The 22,590-nt window shown below is 41.3% G+C and overlaps 1 protein-coding gene across 1 annotated transcript; it reads left to right on the forward strand.

The window, feature by feature from the left end:
• Window positions 1-1,463: 1,463 nt before the first annotated feature.
• LOC148311676 (uncharacterized) lies at window positions 1,464-22,023 on the forward strand. Its single transcript, XM_088256205.1, has 13 exons — window positions 1,464-2,869; window positions 4,046-4,237; window positions 6,334-6,453; window positions 6,621-6,726; window positions 7,593-7,747; window positions 9,586-9,728; window positions 11,114-11,294; window positions 11,991-12,230; window positions 15,042-15,141; window positions 16,200-16,288; window positions 17,666-17,863; window positions 19,910-20,059; window positions 21,713-22,023. Exons 1-13 carry the CDS (start codon window positions 1,634-1,636, stop codon window positions 21,782-21,784), a joined length of 2,982 nt encoding a protein of 993 aa, XP_088112331.1. The 5' UTR covers window positions 1,464-1,633; the 3' UTR covers window positions 21,785-22,023.
• The last annotated feature ends 567 nt before the right edge of the window (window positions 22,024-22,590 follow it).

A 22,590-nucleotide genomic window follows, 5' to 3' on the forward strand; every position in this document is an offset into this window, starting at 1 on the left:
TAGAACGCGTTCTATAAATCTCTTCTTCTTCTTTTTAAAGATCATCAGGGCGTTTGTCCACTACACGGAATTACACGGAATGTTACCGTCCGGCATGTCAGTTAGCGTTTCAAGACGACGAGTGGCTTGGATTGGCGTGTGCTTTTGTACATATTTTTCCGGATCGGTGCTCTTGATCGGTGCGTCAACACGTTGCGTGTAAATTCAATCACGTTAAACTGTCGTAGTTGCTTTCATTTTTCAAAACCGGACTGCCGGACGGTCAAATTCCGGGTAGTGGACAATCGCCCTCAGGATATCTGTGCCGCCGCCTGTCGCTCTTAGGATCTTGACTGCCAGCTATTATTCCACCTTTTTGGAGGTCTGCCTGGGCGTCTACGTCCTTCGGGATTTCCTTTAAGGGCTATACGTGGAAATATGTCCTCTGAAATTCTGTTAACATGCTCATTCCAGTATTGCCTTCGTTGTCGTCCCCTTCACATTTATGCATCTAGTCATACATGCCCTTCGATTACATACCATAATCTTACTCTTTTAATTCCATCATCACCTTCAAACACACACACACACACACACATATACTCACACACACCCACCCTCTCTTTATTTTCAACATAATTCATAACATAAATGTGTAATTATTTAATTGACTTTATTATTGTCAATGTAACTATTTTAAAAAAATAACGTACAAGCTGTATAATTCCCAAGTCTTTTTCGGCCATCCTCGTTCTGTTCTCCTGCTCACATTCAACACATATATTTTTTTAGCCATTCCCTCGTTATCCATTCGCTCCACATATCCATACCACCTTAAAAAAGTAGTCTGTAATCTTTTCAATTATCGCTTGTTCAGCCTTACATTATTTTCTTATTTCTTCGTTTTTAATTCTGTCATACATAATTTACCATATATTCGTATGAGGGAGCGCATTTCAACAGCGTTTACTCTGATTTCATCCTTTCTTTGCTAGTTCCATGTTTCACTTCCATACATCAGTGTCGGTACCAGCACTTCGTTGTGAACCGCCAGTTTTTTTTGCCAAAATTATGAAATGTATGATTATTAAAATTCACACAATTTGATGCTTTTTTAGTAATTTAATGAGTCGGTTGAATTGAATATTTGTTAATTTACGATATTTTTGTGTACTTGAACCAAACCGGTTGCAAAAAAATTACAAAAAAATTACAGGTATATGAAATTATAGTAAATTTAAACATAAAGAGTAAATCCACTCACGAGTGAAACTTACAAAGTTGCAGCCTGAGGAGGGTCATGAAAAGCGATGTTTTATAAGCCATAGCTAGATTTCAGAGTCACTTTGACGTTAGATAATTCAATCAAAAAAAGTTACAAAAAAATTTAAATGCTGAGTTTTATTTTTGTGAACGCCATCTACAGTACCTACTTAATAAAATAATAAACATTGGCAACATTTCTCATTCGTCTATCTGCTGTCAAATATTTGACATGTTTTGTTGACATATTTGTAAAGTATAACTGTTTTGCGCTCTTAATTTGCGAAGTTGACATTGATGTCTCGTTAATATTAATGATCTGAACAAAACTCTGAAATCTCGAGGGGACAACACGCCCGAGGGGGCTCATCTCGCGGGGGAATAATGAAAAATGACTGAATCTGCGCGAGACTTTCCCGACCATATTGATAAGGAATCGCACGATAGCGGGGATAAACAGGAAGTATCAAGTCCAGGAAGGCATCCCGAGTACGAGATAAGTACGGATAGCGAATTAAACTATGATATCTCGTCAAATTCTGACAGCGTTTCTTCGAAAATCAATGAAAATAACATTGGGCAGTCTGACATTTTTAACGATGTGTCGGATTCGAATTCGGAACACTTGAAAAGATCGCTACAGAATTTATCTCTGGCATCGAATTTTCAAAATTCAAATGATCTTGAAAGTGTCAACTTTAAACTGGATAAAATTGTAAACAACTTGTCTGGCTCTACTGATAAATGTATTTTCGATGGAAAAATTCGCAGTGATGCTTTTGGGGAACAGAGTGTAGAAGCTACGAGAAGGAATTCGCTTCCAGAAGCCAGTCGTGGCGATTTCGGCGCGATCCCAAATAGCTCGTCTTCCGTTACTTTTAAAAATGAATCTCAGCTGCAGAAAAATGGCGCAAACAAGATCCCATCGCTGCAATCGGAACGGGCCAAGATCGCCCCGAACATGCACAACATCTCGGACGTCGTGCGAAATGTCCACGGCTTGTTTTCGATCGTCAAAAACGCATACAAGCCGATGGAAAAAAACATAGGAGAGATGATGTTGGCGACGCAGAAAAATTTATCATCCGCCAAAAATGGATATTTAAACCGGCACGAAGCGAAATCGCAGGATGTCGTAGAGAATTTAAATAAATACGCCACGTTAAATTTGTCCAATGAGAATAAAGACTTAGACGCTGCCATTTTTGCAAAGTGCGACAGATTCGGCTCGTCAGAAAGCGTTAAAGACGCAGATAAAAACGGAGGGAAAACAAATGAGCGCTACCCAAATAAATCTGAAATTTCTGATGTTAAAATTAATAATGATTTAGGAAATTGTGAACATTCAAAAATGACAAAAACAGATGGAGATGCGATTAGCCATAGACAAAATTTAGATGGAAAGAATTTCCACGGAGACGCGTTTTCCATAGACGAAGAGGTCTGCAACGCTCGCCAGGCTGATGAGTTAAAAGTAGGTACTGTTGAAGGCAAAATGAACAATTTGAACTCTGAAGATGTTTTAGAGGCTACTGTACTGGAACAGAATTTGGAGTTGGACGTTATGAGGAACAGTCTTGCCCAAAGGGATTCGCAGAAGAAAGAGATGGAGATGAAAATCGCAAATGTAAGTGTACAAATAACATATTTACAAACTTAAATACACTCAATCAAAAGCTGAATTATTTAGAGAAAATTGTCACAAATTAATACATACGTAAAGGTGTCTTTTTGTCCGCCTCCGTAGTGTAATGGTCAGCACGCTCGGCTACCATTCTGGAGGTCCCGGGTTCGATTCCCAAGGGAGGTAAAATAAATATAAGTGATTTTTTCACTGTAATATTTATTCAAAATTACCATGGACTGGTACCTGAAGCGGAGGGCTGATCACCTTTCCTTCATGTATCAACGATCAAGATAACACTGTGTTTATATGACACAGTGCCCTATGCACCATTGGGGTGCGGATAAGGGTTTTATTTATTATTATTATTATTAAAGGTGTCTCAAAACCCTTTCATTTTGAAATTCTAGCCATTTTTACTGCGTCAATTATCGTTTCTTTTACAGACACATTTCTTCTAACCCTTATCCGCATCCGATGGTGCATAGATATTAAATTATACGCTTTAAATTTTGGTTCGTAATGTGTGTCATAGTTAGTATTGAATAAATTGAATTGTTTGAGAAATTCAAGGAGTCAGATAAAGGTATGCCAAATATTTATAGATGTGGGAATAGTGAAATAAGGAAGGAATGCAAAGCTGAGACAAGCATTATCCATCAAATTAAGAAAGGTGTGTTGAGATGGTTTGGACATGTAGAGCGAATGAGTGAGGAAAGAACGGTAAAACAAATTTATGAGAAATGTAATTGGAATAAGGAGCAGAGGAAGACTGAGGAAAACTTGGCACGATCAGGTATGCCAAATACTTGAAAGCGGTCAGGTTAGGAGTCGAAACAATCAGCGGATATGTATGAGGAGATGCGTGAACGTAGAAGAGGCGAAGAAGTTTGCAAGGACAGAGTGGTGTGGCGTTTTATTCTCTCTGCCTACCCCTGCGGAGAAGCGGCGTGATGGTTAGCTAGTGGATAATTCCTTCTATTCTGCCTTTGAAACGAGGCTGGCGCAGAAGGTGAGAATGCCCTTCCCGTCCTTGGGCATCAATCCACCCAACAGGTACAAATACCTTTCCCGTTCAAAGTGTGCTAAGTATTTTTTTCACCATTAATTTTTGAGCAAAAATAACCCTAATTATGTACATGAATTATGGAATCGGGTGGATTTTTGTCTATTTTTCAGTTGTCCAAGCAGTTGGAGGCGAGCGTCATGCGCTACGCGGTGTCGGAGAGGTCGGCCATCGCCGCGGAGAAGGCGCGGGCGGCCGCCGCAGAACGGGAGGCCCGCGCCCGGGAGGAGGCGGCGCTGCTCGACCGCAGGCTGCGAGCGGCGCAGGCGGAGAGATCGCGGATATGCGATATGCTCGGCGAAAAGGTATAGTCACACTTCCATGTCAACCCATTGTTGTCGGGCGGTTTTGTTCATCGACCCTGCCCCTGATTGTACTCTGGTAGCCTGCTGCCCGACTTTAGTATACTAATCCCAAGTAGCCGAAACACCCAATTCCCATCTGTACAATGTTTGCAGGCGTCTCTCGCGCTCTACCTAAAGTAAGCAAATAGAACGCTCGCAAGCGTCTCCCGCTCTCTACCGACAGTATGGAAAAGGACCCTAATTATACCCTGGCAGTCTGCCGCCCGACCCTCAGTATACTAATCACAAGTAGCCGCAACACCCAATTCCCATCTGTACAATGTTTGCAGGCGTCTCTCGCGCTCTACCTAAAGTAAGCAAATAGAACGCTCGCAAGCGTCTCCCTCTCTCTACCAACAGTATGGAAAAGACACTTTTAAGCTTTTCACACAAATCATGTGTTTAAGAAGCCCATAAATCATTAATCTTTTAACCGCGTTAACTTTGTTCCTAAGAGACGCCCGTGCGCGGCGGTATTTTGCCGTTTTTTAAATGATTACTTTTATCATGTATTTAGTTAAGAAACTAATTATTTTCCTAAACAAAAATGTTCAATGGGATTCATTGTGCCTTTTTGGTACTCTATAATACACTTGTGTCACATTATTCTTGAAATATATCGTAATATAAACAAATTAGATTGTAACATAAATAAATCAAAGCACGCATCGTGTGTCACTCTTACCCACTGGCGATGCGTAGCGTCGAGAGTGAGACAGATATAGGGCATGATTATGGCGCGGACTAATTACCGACCGCAAGAAAAATCAGGGATCTCTTCTTTTATTTATCCTTGTGATGTTACAAATTATTAGTCAGATATTTCAACAGATGTCATAAGGCCAAGGATTGACGTATTATTTTATCCAAAGTTCCACACCATGAAAAAATCCCTCCAAGTTGAACTGAGGTTGGAAACTTGGAGCAATGTAAAAACACATACGCTTATGTCAGCCGCGTATGGGGCATGTTTTGTTAAAACACATATGGTTATGCGAGCCGCGTGGATCCGGTTAAGGGCATTGGTTTAAAAAAAAATGTAATATAGGTTTTATTCATTGTTGACGTCTCAACTTAGATCTTATTCGGTTGATCATAAATAAACTATATTACAACATTTTGGCTGTATACACCTTGTTCACATCCTTGTTCACATATGTGGGTTTCTCCACTTGGATCAAATCGACCATAGATACTGCCGCGAACTCACACATGAAACGATCTGTTAATTATACGACAATCTTAATGGACAAAACACAGATTTATGAACAAAGGTTCGAACGCACTCAAAATATTGTAATTTTGTCTGTTTTCGGCAGGTCCAAAGATATTGAGTCAGAGTAGAACACCCGCCATGATAACGAGCTTATTCTAAACCCTCCAAGAGACTTTATCGCAAAAAAAAGTTGACCAAAGCTTCCCTCTTCCCTCTCCATCCTTCCTTTTTTTGTTATGACTTTTACTATTATAATTTTTTTTACAACCCTTATCCGTTCCTAATGGTGCATAGGGCACTGCATCAAATTGACGCAGTGTTATCATTACTTACATGAAGGCAAGGTGATCACTCTTGCGCTTCAGGAACCAGTCCAGGGTAATATTAAATAAACATTACAGTGTTAAATCACTAATATTTATTTTCACCTCCCCCCCTGGGAATCGAACCCGGGACCTCCAGCACGGTAGCTAAACACGCTGACCATTACACCACGGAGGCGGACGAAAAAATATATAATGTAGGTAAAAAATGTTTTATTTTATACAAGCTGTATTCGGCCATGCATCTCTGTGCCTCATCCTGTAAGTAAAAACGTAAGCACTGCATCATGTAAAGCAGTGTTATCTTGATCATTTAGAAACTAGAAGGAATGTGTATTTGATGAGGCATTTCTATCCATTGTTTTTTCCAAATTTTTCTTTTGTTTGAACTAGTAAAGATGAATTGTTCATATGCAAAGTCCGATGGAAACTAACTGAACAAAGCGTTTTCTTAGTATCATTCTAAGTAGGTACTGAGTTTTAAATGACAATTAATTTTTTGTTTTGTTTTATTTCAGGGTCACGACGTGGCCTCCATCCAGAGGGAGCTCGCCCGCTGCAAGGAAGAGCTGCAGGGCTGCGAGGTGAAGCTCAAGTGGACCCAGAACAAGCTCATGAGCGAGATCGAGGCCCACAAGGTTGGTCCATATTTGGTCCGTCTTCATTCTAAACAGAAAAGCCTGGAGACAGTTTATGGACTCCATACGCTCCACCTAGGGAGCGGATATGGTTTTTATTATTCATTCCAATCTGCGGTTCGAATGGCCACCCATAAATGTGTATAAATATTATCCTCTTCTTCTAGGAAGCGACTTCGCTAGCTGAGAGGCTGGGACATCAAGTGGCGCAGTTGGAGAATTCACCCGGAACTAACTCGCAAAGTATCGCTTTGCAACAATCTACCGAAATAGGTAAGAACAACTGTTTGGCCTTCAGATACAATAAAGTAGAAAAGAACTCATTCCTCAGATACAGTATAGTCACCAAGAACTCCTTCCTCAGATCTCACTCCTCATATACAGTAATGTCAGCAAACTTTAAATAAAGATAAACTTTATTCAATTAATCAATCGATTCTCACTCCTCAGATAAACTTTAGTAGAAGAGAACTCACTCTTTAGATACAGTAATTTAGGAAAGAACTCCTTCCTCAGATACAGTATAGTCGGCAAGATCTCACTCTTCAGATACAGCATAGTCAGCAACTCCTTCCTCATATACAGTAATGTCAGCAAGATCTCACTCCTCAGATAAACTTCAGTAGAAGAGAACTCACTCCTTAGAAACAGTTTAGTCAGCCAGAACCCCTTCCTCAGATACAGTATAGTCAGCAAGAATTCCTTCCTCATATACAGTAATGTCGGCAAGATCTCACTCCTCAGATAAACTATACTAGGAGACAACTCACTCCTTAGATACACAGTCAAGAACTCCTTCCTCATATAAAGTAATGTCACAAGATCTTACTCCTCATATAAACTTAGATAAAGTAGAAGAGAACTCACTCCTTAGATACAGTATAGAAAGAAAGAACTCACTCCTTATATACAGTAATGTCCGCAAGAACTCACTCCTCACATACAGTATAGTCAGCAAGAACTCCTTCAGATACAGTATAGTTACCAAGAACTCCTTCCTCAGATACAGTATAATCAGCAAGAACTCCTTCCTCAGATACAGTATAATCAGCAAGAACTCCTTCCTCAGATACAGTATAGGTAGCAAGTTGATTGCTTCTGTATCGATGACTCACATCATTATATTTTTTCTTGGGCAGATGCGCAGATGAAGGAGAAGGAGGCGTCGGCCATCTTGGAGCGCCACGAGCGCATGCGCCTGGAGACGCTGTGCCGGCAGCTGCAGGGCGAGGTGGAGCGCATGCGCGCGGCGCTGGCCGCGGCCGCGACCGAGGCGAGGGAGCTCAGGGCGCAGGTCAGTCACCTAACCTAACCAGGTTACCAGTCCGGCCTTTTCAACTTATTTATATATCGTAGTCGCACAGGAGAAAGTGACCAACTAACAAAGTGTAAAATGTTCAGGAGGGCCATTTAAGTCACTTTTGCTTGGCAACAAAATAAACACCAATGCGTTAGTCATTTTTAACAAGTCAATATATTATACTTACAAGTTTAAAACACTTTGGGATTTTTTTCAGGGCAATATTAAGCTAGTAAGATATCAAATAGTCAGTGATCACTTTTTTGTAAAAAATGCTCTTGGTCACTTTCTCCTGTATGACTACGATATACAATATATACAGTGAAACCTCTATCTATCATTCCTCGAATAACCGTTTTCCCGGATGTGTTGTTTATTTCTCCTACCCCGGATAAGAGAGATGCCCAATCATCCCGGTTTAATAACGTCACCTAGCTCGGTTAATGGTTTCATCTAACTCGGTTAGTAACTTAATTCAAACCCTTATCCGCACCCTAATGGTGCATAGGGCACTGCATTATATAAACACAGTGTTATCTTGATCGTTAACACACAAAGGAAAGGTAATCAGCCCTCTGCTTTAGGTCCTCTGCACCAGTCCAGGATAATATTGAATAAATTAGAGTGAAAAACAGTGAAAAATTTAAAAAAGAGTGAAAAAATCATAAGGGTAAGTGGTTCATTTTCATCCTGGCTTAGCATCTCTAAAGGTGTTAAGCAGGGATGTGTAATGTCACCGTGGCTGTTTAACCTATACATGGATAATTGCATGAAAGAACTGAAAGATTTAAATGTTGGAGCCAGAATGAATAATTTGACTGTCTGTTGCCTTTTGTATGCTGACGATGCTGTTCTTCTTGCCGATAACAGAGAAGACCTGCAGGCGTTGGTGACAAAAGTGTATAATGTGTGCAAGGAAAGTGACTTATTGATGAATGTTAGCAAATCCAAGATTATGGTTTTTGAAAGAGAAGAATGCAGATCTGAATGTGAAATATTGGTAGACGGAGAGATTCTGGAACAGGTAGATGATTTCGTGTATTTGGGTAGTATGTTTTCTAGGGATGGAAAGATTGATAAAGATATAGAAAGGAGAGTGAATGCTGGGAACAAAGTGAACGGTGCACTGAAATCAGTTATAGCAAATAAAAACCTATCAGCGGAAGCTAAACTGGCAGTGCACAACGGAGTCCTGGTTCCAACTCTAATGTATGGAAGTGAAACATGGAGTTGGCAAAAGAAGGATGAAAGTAGACTGAATGCAGTCGAAATGCGATCTCTCAGAAGAATGTGTAACAAAACGATGTATGATAGATGTGCGAATAGTGAAATAAGGAAGGAATGCAAAGCTGAGATAAGCATTATCGATAAAATTAAGAAAGGTGTGTTGAGATGGTTTGGACATGTAGAACGAATGAGTGAGGAAAGAACGGTAAAACAAATTTATGAGGCGAATGTTAGCGGGAAAAGAAGCAGAGGAAGACCGAGAAAAACATGGCACGATCAGGTATGCCAAATACTTGAAAGTGGTCAGGTTAGGAGTCGTAACAATCGGCGGGTATGTATGAGGAGATGCATGAACGTGGAAGAGGCGAAGAATGTTTGCAAGGACAGAGTGGTGTGGCGCTCTATTCTCTCTGCCTACCCCTGCGGGGAAGCGGCGTGATGGTTAGTTAGTTTTTTTTTTAGTTAGTTAAAAAATCACTTATATTTATTTGACCCCCCCTCGGAATCAAACCTGGGACCTCGAGAACGGTAGCGGAGCGTGCTGACCATAACACTACGGAGGCGGGCAAAAAACATAGTAACTCAACCGTACGCTATTTTTTTAGGCTGGTTCTAACGCAGCGGAGTCTGAAGCCCTCAGAGACGCGTGTGCCGAGCTGCGCTCCCAGGCCGCCAGGGACTGCGAGCGCCTGGCAGCGGCCCAGGCGAGGGCCGCCCGGGTAGACACGCTCACAGCGCACCTGCAACAGTATGTTTAAAAATATATATATTATTATCAACCGTTTGATGCTCTTGAAGGAGCAGTGTTTGGGGGCGGCGAATTTATTGCTTGAAATACCATTTTTGTATTGAAATGAAATGAATTACCTCTCCTTGTAAAAAATGCACCTTGGACACTTTCCATTCCTCGCCATAACACATCATTCTTCAGTAATTCCTCCTCTGTCCAAGCGGCCAGACTATGGAATGAATTACCTCTCCGCGTAAACAAATGCACCTTCTCTAACAACTTTCAAGGAACATCCGAGACATTACTATCTATCATTAGTACCCTAACTGTCCATCAAACCTCCTCCCTCTACCTCCTTCCCTAAACTCCCTTCTTCCTTTGCCTTCCTTATTATCATCAATTTGTAATTTATGTTTTTTTAAATGTTCAAGTACCATCTACCCTCCGATTGCAAACAGCTGTATATGGTATCAAACGTTTTGACTAATATCACTAGTCTGTTTTTGGTTGGTTGGAAGATATTGCTTTTTAGCAACAAGCCCGCTAATGTGCCAATTTCATTTCTCTACATGAAGTTTAAATAAATAAATAAATACTTACTTACTTATTTATAACCCTTATCCGCACCCAATGGTGCATAGGGCACTGAATCGAATTGGGGCAGTGTTATCTTGATCATTACTTACATGCAGGCAAGGTGATCACTCATTTGTTGCGCTTCAGGAACCAGTCCAGGGTAATATTAAAAAAATATTACAGTGTAAAATCACTCATATTTATTTTCACCCCCTCTTGAGATCGAACCCGGGACCTCCAGCACGGTAGCTAAACACGCTGACCGTTACACCACCGAGGGGGACAAATAAATAAATCTTTTCTTTTTTTATCATGTTCGCTTCCTAGGTGGAGCATATGGCCAACACGAGACGTCTCCAAGTCACTTTGTCGCGCCATCTCCTTGGCTTCCTCCCAGGTCAGTCCGGCGTCTGGAAGTTCCGCTGAGTATAGTCGGTGAATGGGCGCCGGAATCCTCGGGGTTGGAAGAAGAGACACGAGGGATTGATTCTCTCGGGTGGCATTCTAAGGACATGTCCCAACCATGTCCACCTTCTCCTCTTCGGGACTTTCAGTATGAGAGGCTGTTGAGTTCTTCTCCTCACATCGTCGTTCCTGACCAAGTCATACCACCCAGTATTCGCCTCAGGCACCTATTTTCAAAACTTCCTAGTTTCTTGCTTTGAGCTTTGGTAAGGTGCCACGACTCACATCCGTACAGCAGCACTGTTAGGATGCAGGCGTTAAAGAGACGACACTTGGTTTTTGTCGAGTAAAGCAAATAAATAATAGACGTCAATTATCGTAAGCAGAGTGTGGTGGTGTGATGAGGTGTTTGTTGTCTGCAGGGAGCAGGAGAGGGCGTCGCGCCTGCAGGCAGAGCTGGAGGCGGAGAAGCGCGGGCGCAGCGAGGCGCTGGCCGAGGCGGGGCTCAGCACGCGGCGCGAGGCGGAGCTGCTGCGGCAGTCCGAGCGCCTCACGGCCGCCGGCGTGCGCCAGCAGGCCGCCTGCTCCGAGGCCGAGGCCAAGGTCAGTGGCGTTCCTCCCGCGAGCTATATCGCTATCCTTTTAAGTAGTGTGGAATCCTTGCGGTAATATCGCTTCATATGCGGGATTTAAAGACCTAGAAAGATGAAAGATATATTTTTTCGCAGTATATAATATATTTTATTTTACACACTGGGTAACGTCTGACAATAGTCATAATCTTGGTAACACTCACAGTGAAGCTGCAGACATTTTTTCCAACTCCCTATCAGCCTATAAACAGACCTGATACAGAAGCATCTAGGCTTCCTGACAGACCTTCTCTATAATAATAAGCGAGGTACATTGAGAGCTGTCCCACCGCATTCCCAGACCTGATACAGAAGCATCTAGGCTTCCTGACAGACCTTCTCTATAATAATAAGCGAGGTACATTGAGAGCTGTCCCACCGCATTCCCAGACCTGATACAGAAGCATCTAGGCTTCCTGACAGACCTTCTCTATAATAATAAGCGAGGTACATTGAGAGCTGTCCCACCGCATTCCCAGACCTGATACAGAAGCATCTAGGCTTCCTGACAGACCTTCTCTTGCAAAGTAATTTTTTTTTTTATGTATGTTGCAAAATTTATTGAAAATGTGAAACAAAATCGTATCTCGATTGTGAAATACAAGACCCAATGGACTGCATGGAATGTCCCAATGGACGATGCCTTATGGTTTCAAGTGCTCCGCAGGCGCTGGCTCTGTCCGTGGACAACGCGTCACTGCGCGCGGCGGCGGCGCGCGCGGCCGAGCAGCGCGCGGAGGCGGCACGTGAGGCGGAGTGCGAGCGGGCAGGGCGCGCGGAGGACGCACGCGCGCTGGCGGCGGCGGCCGCGCGGCACCAGCGCGCCGCGGCGGCCGCCAGCGCGCGCGCCGAGCAGGCCGAGGGGGGCGCGCGCGCCGCGGCCGCCAAGCACGCCAGCGCCGTTAAGGTGAGCCTCCAACTGGGCCATTCATCGTGCTTTTTATTTTTTTCAAATGACTTTCATTTGGCTGGCTTAGGCGGTCACTTTATGCTCCTCCTATATCGCCTATATCGCTCACTCCTTTCAACAATGTCATATATCAAAAAACTTGACTTATATTTAAATGGCGGTATGTCCAGCATAGTAACCCCAAAAGCCCTGGTACCCAAAAGACTGGCAACCTTCACCGTTCCGATGTTTTGAATTTCCCGGAATGAATTAAAACATTGGGCAAGTTCTACGGGAATGGTAAAGTTGACAGACATATATATCGCTCACTCCTTTCAACAACGTCATATTTCAAAAAACTTGATTTGTCAGGAGATCGTTTTTAAAGTTTAAAAATATAATACAATGTCTAAAAAATAAATATCAAGCCACTTATTGAACTTTTTACTGTGCAACAGATCGTTTTACGTAAAACCTGAAAGTTTTTTCTCCATTTGAAAAATATTTATTATATTTAAAAAAATAATTATACAAAACCTTTTTTTTCAAAATGAAAAAACAACGCTCTCCGCCCTGTAGCGGGTAAATATTAAGTTAAAAATATGCCGCTTTTGCTGGGATATAGTACATTTTCTGGGCGTTCCGAAAACATGCACAGCTGAAAATTGACGATTTTTGAAATATGACGTTGTTGAAAGGAGTGATCGACTTATGTGGCGTTCACCATTCTGCCCATCATTGAACACCCCTATTGCATTAATTATTGAAACCTGTATATAAATGCAATGGTTTTAGATACTTCTACATACGGTAAGGTTTTCCATACATTGTTCAAGTAGGCTGATTGTAACGCTATCAGTTGAGGGATTTACGAACTTTTTTTATGAGGTCAACGGATCTTGCATCCCTTATGTCACTGCGACCATATTAGGTCTATTGTGACCTCCCTCTGTATCACAGCTCACTCTCAAGACCTACATGAGTCATGTAGCTTAGATATTTACCATAATTTAACATATTATGTTTAATATTATTTGACATCTCATCAATGATTAAGAAGAATATGGAAGTCTTGGCATTTGCGGGGCTGACGACCGTCATAGGCTGGTTTAAGTGATCACTTTACACACGTGTAACATTCACCAATCCTACCCATTATTGACAACCACGCTACTCAAATTCTTGGAAGTTCTATATATATGAACCAATTTTGAAACATTGTTCTTGAATCACTAGAGACATCTATTGGTGAGATGAAAAGAAGCTTTTTATCAAGCAGAAACTCTTTTATTAGTATGTGAGGTCCGAATCCTGGATTATAATCACACACATGAGAAACGCCAGAAAATATCATTTTCATTATTTTAGCTTATAATTTGACCAGATAATTTATTTACAACATTTTGAGTGCGTCCAGATACTGAGATGTTTCTAAGTGATGTGACGTCAAAAAATAATATGCAAATAACTCCTGTAATTGGAGATAATCCAGATTTAGGACGCACTCAAAATGTTGTATTATTTATTGACTTGGCGTTTAATTTGTAGAACTCCATTTTAATTTATGTATTAATTTAAAATCAAATACAGATTTTTGAGTCTACTAAGTTGTATTTTATTAACAAAAACACATAAAAAATTATACTGTGACAATTGTTTCGCCTTGATAGGGCATTATCAAACGAATGTGAAGATCAAATGGACTACGGTCCTTATGTAGCTATACAATTCTGGCAATATGGCCATGTCAATAAATTCTTCCTTTCCCAGAAAATAAATATAAGGGTACATACCTACATCCCCCATTAGCTACTGTTGTCTCCCATAAATTATTGCTGCACGTGTTAAAACTGTCACTTAGAATTGTATAGCTACATAAGGACCGTAGTCCGTTTGATCTTCACATTCGTTTGATAATGCCCCAACAAGGCGAAACAATTGTCACAATATAATTTTTTATGTGTTTTTGTTAACCGGATCCACGCGGCTCGCATAACCGTATGTGTTTTTACAAGACATGCCCCATACGCGGCTGACATAAGCGTTTGTGTTTTCACTTTGCTCCAAGTTTCGAACCTCAGTTCAACTTGGAGGGATTTTTTCATGGTGTGGAACTTTGGATAAAATAATACGTTAATCCTTGGCCTTATGACATCTGTTGAAATATCTGACTAATAATTTGTAATATCACAAGGATAAATAAAAGAACAGATCCCTGATTTTTTCTTGCGGTCGGTAATTAGTCCGCGCCATAATCATGCCCTATATCTGTCTCACTGTCGACGCTACGCATCGCCAGTGGGTAAGAGTGACACACGATGCGTGCTTTGATTTATTTATGTTACGATCTAATTTGTTTATATTACGATATATTTCAAGAATAATGTGACACACGTGTATTATAGAGTACTAAAAGGCACAATGAATCCCATTGAACGTTTTTGTTTAGGAAAATAAATCGTTTCATAACTAAATACATGATAAAAGTAATAATTTAAAAAACGGCAAAATTCAGCCGCGCACGAGCGTCTCTTAGGAACAAAGTTAACGCGTTTAAAAGGTTAATAAAATACAACTTAGTAGACTCAAAAATCTGTATTTGATTTTAAATTAATACATAAATGTTGTATTATGTTAAATGCCAAATGTGATCCTTCTTAACTGAGCGCAGGCAATCTAAATTTGGAGCAATCGTGTTATTCTCACAAAACTAGACGTTTTTTCCGCGGCACACCAACTAATCACCGCGGTACACCAGTGTGCCGCGGCACAATGCTCTATCGCACTTTGATAACAGACTGTTTGGTTCAATCCTGTTTGTGTTTGCAGGAACTCAAAAGGGAGATTCATCAGTGGAAGAGGAAATGCGAGAAGCTGGATTCTGAATCCCAGTCGCACGCGGCGACTCCTAAACCCGCGCACAGAACTGGTACCATGTCAATTATTTTATTTTTTCATTTTTAACCGGATCCACGCGGCTTGCATAACCGTATGTGTTTTAACAAAACATGCCCTATACGCGGCTGACATAAGCGTTTGTGTTTTTACATTGCTCCAAGTTTCCAACCTCAGTTCAACTTGGAGGGATTTTTTCATGGTGTGGAACTTTGGATAAAATAATACGTAAATCTTTTGCCTTATGACATCTGTTGAAATATCTGACTAATAATTTGTAACATCACAAGGATAAATAAAAGAACAGATCCCTGATTTTTTTTGCGGTCGGTAATTAGTCCGCGCCATAATCATGCCCTATATCTGTCTCACTCTCGACTACCCATAATCATGCCATAATCATGCCCTATATCTGTCTCACTCTCGCTACGCATCGCCAGTGGGTAAGAGTGACACACGATGCGTGTTTTGATTAATTTATGTTACGATGTAATTTTTATATTAAGATATATTTCAAGAATAATGTGACACAAGTGTATTATAGAGTACCAAAAAGGCACAATGAATCCCATTGAACGTTTTTGTTTAGGAAAATAAATCGTTTCTTAACTGAATACATGATAAAAGTAATCATTTAAAAAACGGCGAAATACCGCCGCGCACGTCGTCTCTTAGGAACAAAGTTAACGCGGTTAAAAGGTTAAGTATTGTGGATTTAAAACAATGCACAAACATTTTAAACTTTAGCATTTTGTGGTCCTTTACGGGAGCGTGGATTTGCTTGGTTCATTGCCTACTGGTCCCAGACAGGAGCGCTGATTGCGAGGCATTTGGCTATTGGATAACATTCATTTCTGACAATAGTCATCGCAGGCTCGATTTGAAAATGAATTTTGGTAGGACTTGGTGTGCATTTTAGGGATTTTATCATAGAAGGACTGTCTACAAAGAAGATAAGTTGGGTTGGAGCAAGGAAAAATAAGAAATGGGAACGTTTTGCACTTTTTTAGCTGTTTTTTAAAGAATTCCGTCTCTAGACAATTTGCTACTCTATTATTCCTGAGTTTGAGCTATTTTATTCATTTATTTTAGGCTCCTGCAGCTCTCTGAGCAGTTTCGAGGGGTCGTCCACTCAACAGAACTCTCAGACCGACTCTCTGGAACCAATTCTGGATGTACAGGTACTTTGTAACATATTGCATTAACCGTATTTTATGGACCATTTTCTTTGTATGAAAGCGAAGTAGTTGTCCGCCTTGGGGCCGACAGCGCAGTGCAATGCGGGGGAGTCTAGAAGGTTCCATTCTTCTCACATCCGCATACCATTTTAAATTTTTTTTTTTATTATGAGGTCGGTTTTTATTTTTGGCGTAGGACGCAGCAAATCTTGGTCACAACTGTCGTCAAGAAAAGGCGATTCAGTTGGCTTGGCCATGTACTCCGCATACCTCCCGAGAGCCGCCATCAAGCTTGCCTCTTTTACAAGGCATCAGGTTCGCGCCGCCCAGGACGATCACTGCTGACAATTCGTCGGCAGTTCTCGTCAGAACTTCGGGGAGGGATGCAAGGGAGCTGGCAGCCGACAGAAAAGCCTGGAGACAGTTTGTGGACTCATATGCTCCACCTAGGGAGCGGATATGGTTTAATATTAATAATAATATTATGAGGTCAAGGGATCTTGCATCCTTTATGTCACTGCGACCATATTGGGTCCATTGTGACCTCCCCGTGTGTCATAGCTCACTCTCAAGACCTACGTGAGTCATATAGCTCACAACCTGTCTCAGCGGTAGGAGCTTCACCTTCTCGAAGTCTTCCCAAGGATGTGACTTGGTTTGCGAGCGAGCGCGTCACAGTTATAGAGAATGTGGATGGGTGTTTCGTTGTCCTCCATTAAAAATCTGCATACTGGGGAGTCCTGTAGTTCAATTTAAGATATGTGTTTCCTCAGTCTGCAGTGCCCTGTCAAGGTCCTGGTTAGGATTCTTATTTCGCTCACTCCTCCCAACGTCATATATCAAAAAACTTGATTTTTTCAGATCGTTTTTAAAGTTTAAAAATATAATAAAATGTATCAAAAATAAATATCAAGCCACTAATTGAACTTTGTCCGCCTCCGTAGTGTGATGGTCAGCACGCTCGGCTACCGTTCTGGAGGTCCCGGGTTTGATTCCCAAGGGGGGCAAAATAAATATAAGTCATATTTATTCAATATTACCCTGGACTGGTACCTGAAGCGGAGGGCTGTTCACCTTTCCTTCATGTGTAAACGATCAAGATAACACTGCGTTTATATGACGCAGTGCCCTAGGCACCATTAGGGTGCGGATAAGGGTTTTATTATTATTATTATTATTGAACTTTTTACCGTGCAACAGATCTTTTTCATCAGTTTCATCAGTTTCCTCAGTCTGCAGTGCCCTGTCAAGGTCCTTGCACATACCCCACCTAGCAACATCCTCCATCTCGCACACTCTTGCCAGACATGCTCCTTGGAGTCTTCGTTTCTGACAAAATGTCTATAAATTGTTTGACGAGCTGGTCTCTCTCTCTCCTAGGTGGACCGGCAGCAGCTGGTGGAGCGCGTCGTGCAGCTGCAGCGCGCGTCGGCGCGGCGCGCGGAGCGGGTGGAGTTCCTGGAGGGGCACGCCGCGCAGCTCACGGCCGAGCTGCAGCGCAAGGCGCGGCTGCTGCGCGCGCTGCTGGCCGCCGCGCCCGCCGGCTCCGTGGCCGGCCCGCGCAGCGACCAGGCCAAGGTATCCACCTCTGTCGGTCTTACTGCATCAACACGCTGTGTCGGCACTAGGCCATCTGGGAAGCGCCAACTGTGAAATCAGATCGACCTCTGTTGGTCCCATTAGGCGAGGTCTTACTATATTAACACACTGTGTCTGGGATCAGATGAGGCACTAAACCATCTGGGAAAGGTGTAGCGTGCCAACTGTGAAATCAGATCGACCTCTGTTGGTCTCACTAGGTGAGGTCCTACCGTTTTATGTGAGGTCAGATATAACAGGCCATTTCTGAGTTCAGTTGCAACATGCTTTTATTGCATGCCAACTGTACAATCAGATCACCAAAGAGATGGTTCGACAGCGGAGAATCGACATGGCAGGAGGCTAATCCCTCTTAAGGAAAATAAGAATTCAGCTATTACCAAGTGTCTTGTATACCTGTCAAGTGTAACTAGCTATTATTTATCTAAATAATGTATTACAATGATCCACAATGCTTTAAATATTTAAAATAGGTATCATTGTCTTACACTACGGAGGCGGACGTTACGTCGGCTACCGTTCTGGAGGTCCCGGGCTCGATTCCCAAGGGGGGTAAAATAAATATAAGTGATTTTTTCACTGTGATATTTATTCAATGTAACCCTGGACTGGTACCTGAAGCGGAGGGCTGATCACCTTTCCTTCATGTGTAAACGGTCAAGATGACACTTCGTTTATATGACGCAGTGCCCTATGCACCATTGGGGTGCGGATAAGGGTTTTTTAAAAATTATTGTCTTAGATCATCAAGTGTCTTTTACAGCTGTCAACTGTAGCTAGTTATTATTTGAGATCACACGCGATATGCAGGGTCTGTTGTATTATGCTTTTAACTGATACTAGGTGTAGTAAGCGCCCTGTATCCGGGATCTCGGCCATCCGGGAAGGGTTGTAGTGGGCCGTCTGTGAAATCAGATCAGCGTGACACTTCAAGACTATTTATTAACCGAATCGCCTTTTCTTGACGACAGTTGTGACCGAGATTAACGCCTTATCTCTTCATTCCTCACAAAGTCAAACCACCGCTCGCCTAAAATTCTCCGCAGACACCTATTCTCAAAGCTCAGTACACGGCTGCTCTGGGCCCTTGTAAGGTGGCATGTTTCACAGCCGTATAAGAGAACAGGTGCAATGCAGGCATTTTACAGGCGGCATTTGGTCTTCCCCAGACAGATCTCCAGACAGCCTTCATACTGTTAAATGCACCACACATTGAGATTAATATTATTTTTTTATGTCATGCAGCTTGCTAACGGAATGACAGACCAGGTATATTATTTTTCACTATGTTTTCGCTGGTAAAAAATACAATGAAACAAATAAATGAAAATAAGGAACAGTTCCTACCCCCTCTGCAACCTTCAACGTCCCAAGGACGTTGGGTCTGAAATTTACTTTCAACATTTTGAGTGTGTCCAAATACTTGTTCACAAATCTGGATTATCTCAAATTTTAGGAGTTATTTTTCATATTATTTTTTGACATCTCATCAAAGATGAAGAAGAATATGGAAGTCTGGGCATTTACGGGGCTGACGACCAACATAGGCTGGTTCAAGTAATCACTTTACACACGTGTAACATTCACCAATTCTACCCATTATTGACAACCACACTGCTCAAATTCTTGAAAGTTCTATATATATGAACCAATTTTAAAACATTGTTCTTGAATCACTAGAACTTCACTAGAGACATCTATTGTAAGAGTTTCTGCTCAATAAAAAGCTTCTTTACATCTCACCAATAGATGTCTTTAGTGAAGTTCTAGTGATTCAAGAATAAGGTTTCTAAATTGGTCCATATATATATAGAACTTCCAAGAATTTGAGTAGTGTGGTTGTCAATAATGGGTAGAATTGGTAAATGTTACACGTGTGTAAAGCGATCACTCAAACCAGCCTAAGATGGTCGTCAGCCCCGTAAATGCCCAGACTTCCATATTCTTCTTCGTCTTTGACGAGATGTCAAAAAAATAAAAAATTATGATATGTACTCAAATTTATTGCATTTGGTTTGATTTCAGGCTGAGATAAGTCGGCACGGTGGAATCATGGCTTCAATATTCAACCACGAGGTGTCGGATAGCGGGATGACTCTGGAGCTCTCCCTGGAGATGAACTCCAAGCTGCAGAGCCTCCTGGAGGACACGCTGCTGAAGAACATCACACTCAAGGTGACAAAACATCTCCGTTTATCCGGAATTCCAGATTAATTATAACGTCTTTGAATAGTATAACTTTTAACCTTTTAACCGCGTTAACTTTGTCCCTGAGAGACGCCCGGCGCGGTGCGCGGCGGTATTTTGCCGTTTTTAAATGATTACTTTTATCATGTATTCAGTTAAGAAACGATTTATTTTCCCAAACAAAAACGTTCAATGGGATTCATTGTGCCTTTTTGGTACTCTATAATACACGTGTGTCACATTATTCTTGAAATATATCGTAATATAAACAAATAAGATCGTAACATAAATAAATCAAAGCACGCATCGTGTGTCACTCTTACCCACTGGCGATGCGTAGCGTCGAGAGTGAGACAGATATAGGGCATGATTATGGCGCGGACTAATTACCGACCGCAAGAAAAATCAGGGATCTGTTGTTTTATTTATACTTGCGATGTTACAAATTATTAGTCAGATATTTCAACAGATGTCATAAGGCCAAGGATTGACGTATTATTTTATCCAAAGTTCCACACCATGAAAAAATCCCCCCAAGTTGAACTGAGGTTGGAAACTTGGAGCAAAGTAAAAACACATACGCTTATGTCAGCCGCGTATGGGGCATGTTTTGTGAAAACACATACGGTTATGCGAGCCGCTAAGACGTTTCTTAACCGGTGGATCCGGTTAAGAAACGTCTGAGGCATTACTATCTATCATTAGTAACTGTCCATCAAACCTCCTCCCTCTACCTCCTTCCCTAAACTTCCTTCTTCCTTTGCCTTCCTTACTATCATCAATTTGTAATTTATTTATTTTTTAATGTTTCAGTACTACAAATGTGAATTTTCTAAAAGAAAATGATGAATGAAAATATTGATTATATCGGCTGTTGCAAACACTTCACGAGTCTAATACAATCCTTTATAGGTTGAGTGTGTTCAATTACATATTCCTCCCGTCTGACAAAGATCTATTGGGGATAATCCAGATTTGTGAACAAGTATTTGGACACACTTAAAATGCTATATATAAATAAACTAACTAACTAACTAACCATCACGCCGCTTCCCCACAGGGGTAGGCAGAGAGAATAGAGTGCCACACCACTCTGTCCTTGCAAACATTCTTCGCCTCCTCCACGTTCATGCATCTCCTCGTACATACCCGCCGACTGTTACGACTCCTAACCTGACCACTTTCAAGTATTTGGCATACCTGATCGTGTCATGTTTTTCTCGGTCTTCCTCTGCTTCTTTTCCCGCTAACGTTCGCCTCATAAATTTCTTTTACCGTTCTTTCCTCACTCATTCGTTCCGCATGTCCAAACCATCTCAACACAACTTTCTTAATTTTATGGATAATGCTTATCTCAGCTTTGCATTCCTTCCTTATTTCACTATTCGCACATCTATCATACATCGTTTTGTCGCACATTCTTCTGAGAGATGGCATTTCGACTGCATTCAGTCTACTTTCATCCTTTGTTTGCCAACTCCATGTTTCGCTTCCATACATTGGAGTTGGAACCAGGACTCTGTTGTGCACTGCCTGTTTAGCTTCCGCTGATAGGTTTTTATTTGCTTTAACTGATTTCAGTGCACCATTCACTTTGCTATATATAAATAGTTGATTTTAATGTAAATTTTTTTTTTCCAGGAAAACATGGACACGCTTGGAGATGAAATAACGCGCTTGAAAGCTGATTTGAATAAAAGGCATAAAAAATAAAAATTGCATTGTATAACTTTGTTTAACGGTATTTCTCAAATGGGTATTTTTACTTCTAGACGCATTCCTTTCTTCTTCTTCTTCTTCCTGGCTACATCCCAGCTTGTTGTCCTTGCAGACTGCTGGGGTCAGCTCTCCTCGTCCTCAGGCTGTATCGCTCACTCCTTTCAAGAACGTCACAAATCAAAAAACTTGATTTTTCAGTAGCACGTTTTTAATGTTTAAAAAATATAATAAAATGTATTAAAAATAAATATCAAGCCACTTGTTGAACTTTTTACTGTGCAACAGATCTTTTTAGGTAAAACCTGAAGGTTTTTTCTCCATTTGAAAAATATTTAGTATATTTAAAAAAATAATTAAACGATACCTTTTGTTCAAAATGCAAAAACAACACTTTCTGCCCTGTAGCGGGTAAATATTATGTTAAAAATATGCCGCTTTTGCTGGGATATAGTGCATCTTCTGGGCATTCCGAAAACATGCACAACTGAAAAGTGACGATTTTTGATTTATGACGTTGTTGAAAGGAGTGAGCGATATGTCCTTCTGTCATTTACAACGTCACCTAGGCCATTCCTAGATACATCCTTTCATTACTTTCAATAGTTTCCTAAGGGAAGCCAATATTCATCTTCTTCCAACCTTTATCCGCACTCGATGGTGCATAGGGCACTGCATCATATAAACGCAGTGTCGTCTTGATGGTTAACACGCGAAGGAAAGGTGATCAGCCCTGCGCTTCAGGTACCGGTCCGGGGTAATATTGAATAGTATTTTTCGACATCTCATCAAAGATGAAAAGT

Source organism: Brachycentrus maculatus, unplaced genomic scaffold (assembly GCF_059751285.1).
Source record: "Brachycentrus maculatus isolate JH-2025_06_01 unplaced genomic scaffold, ASM5975128v1 h1tg000059l, whole genome shotgun sequence".
Lineage (NCBI taxonomy): Eukaryota > Metazoa > Arthropoda > Insecta > Trichoptera > Brachycentridae > Brachycentrus > Brachycentrus maculatus.

What these genes read in the sequence shown, in the direction of transcription:
- LOC148311676 (XM_088256205.1), top strand. Translation starts at nt 1,634, where the DNA reads ATGACTGAATCTGCGCGAGACTTTCCCGACCATATTGATAAGGAATCG. An exon ending in GCGATATGCTCGGCGAAAAG is followed by an intron (nt 4,238 to 6,333) that starts GTATAGTCACAC and finishes GTTTTATTTCAG; the next exon opens with GGTCACGACGTGGCCTCCAT. An exon ending in TAAACCCGCGCACAGAACTG is followed by an intron (nt 15,142 to 16,199) that starts GTACCATGTCAA and finishes CATTTATTTTAG; the next exon opens with GCTCCTGCAGCTCTCTGAGC.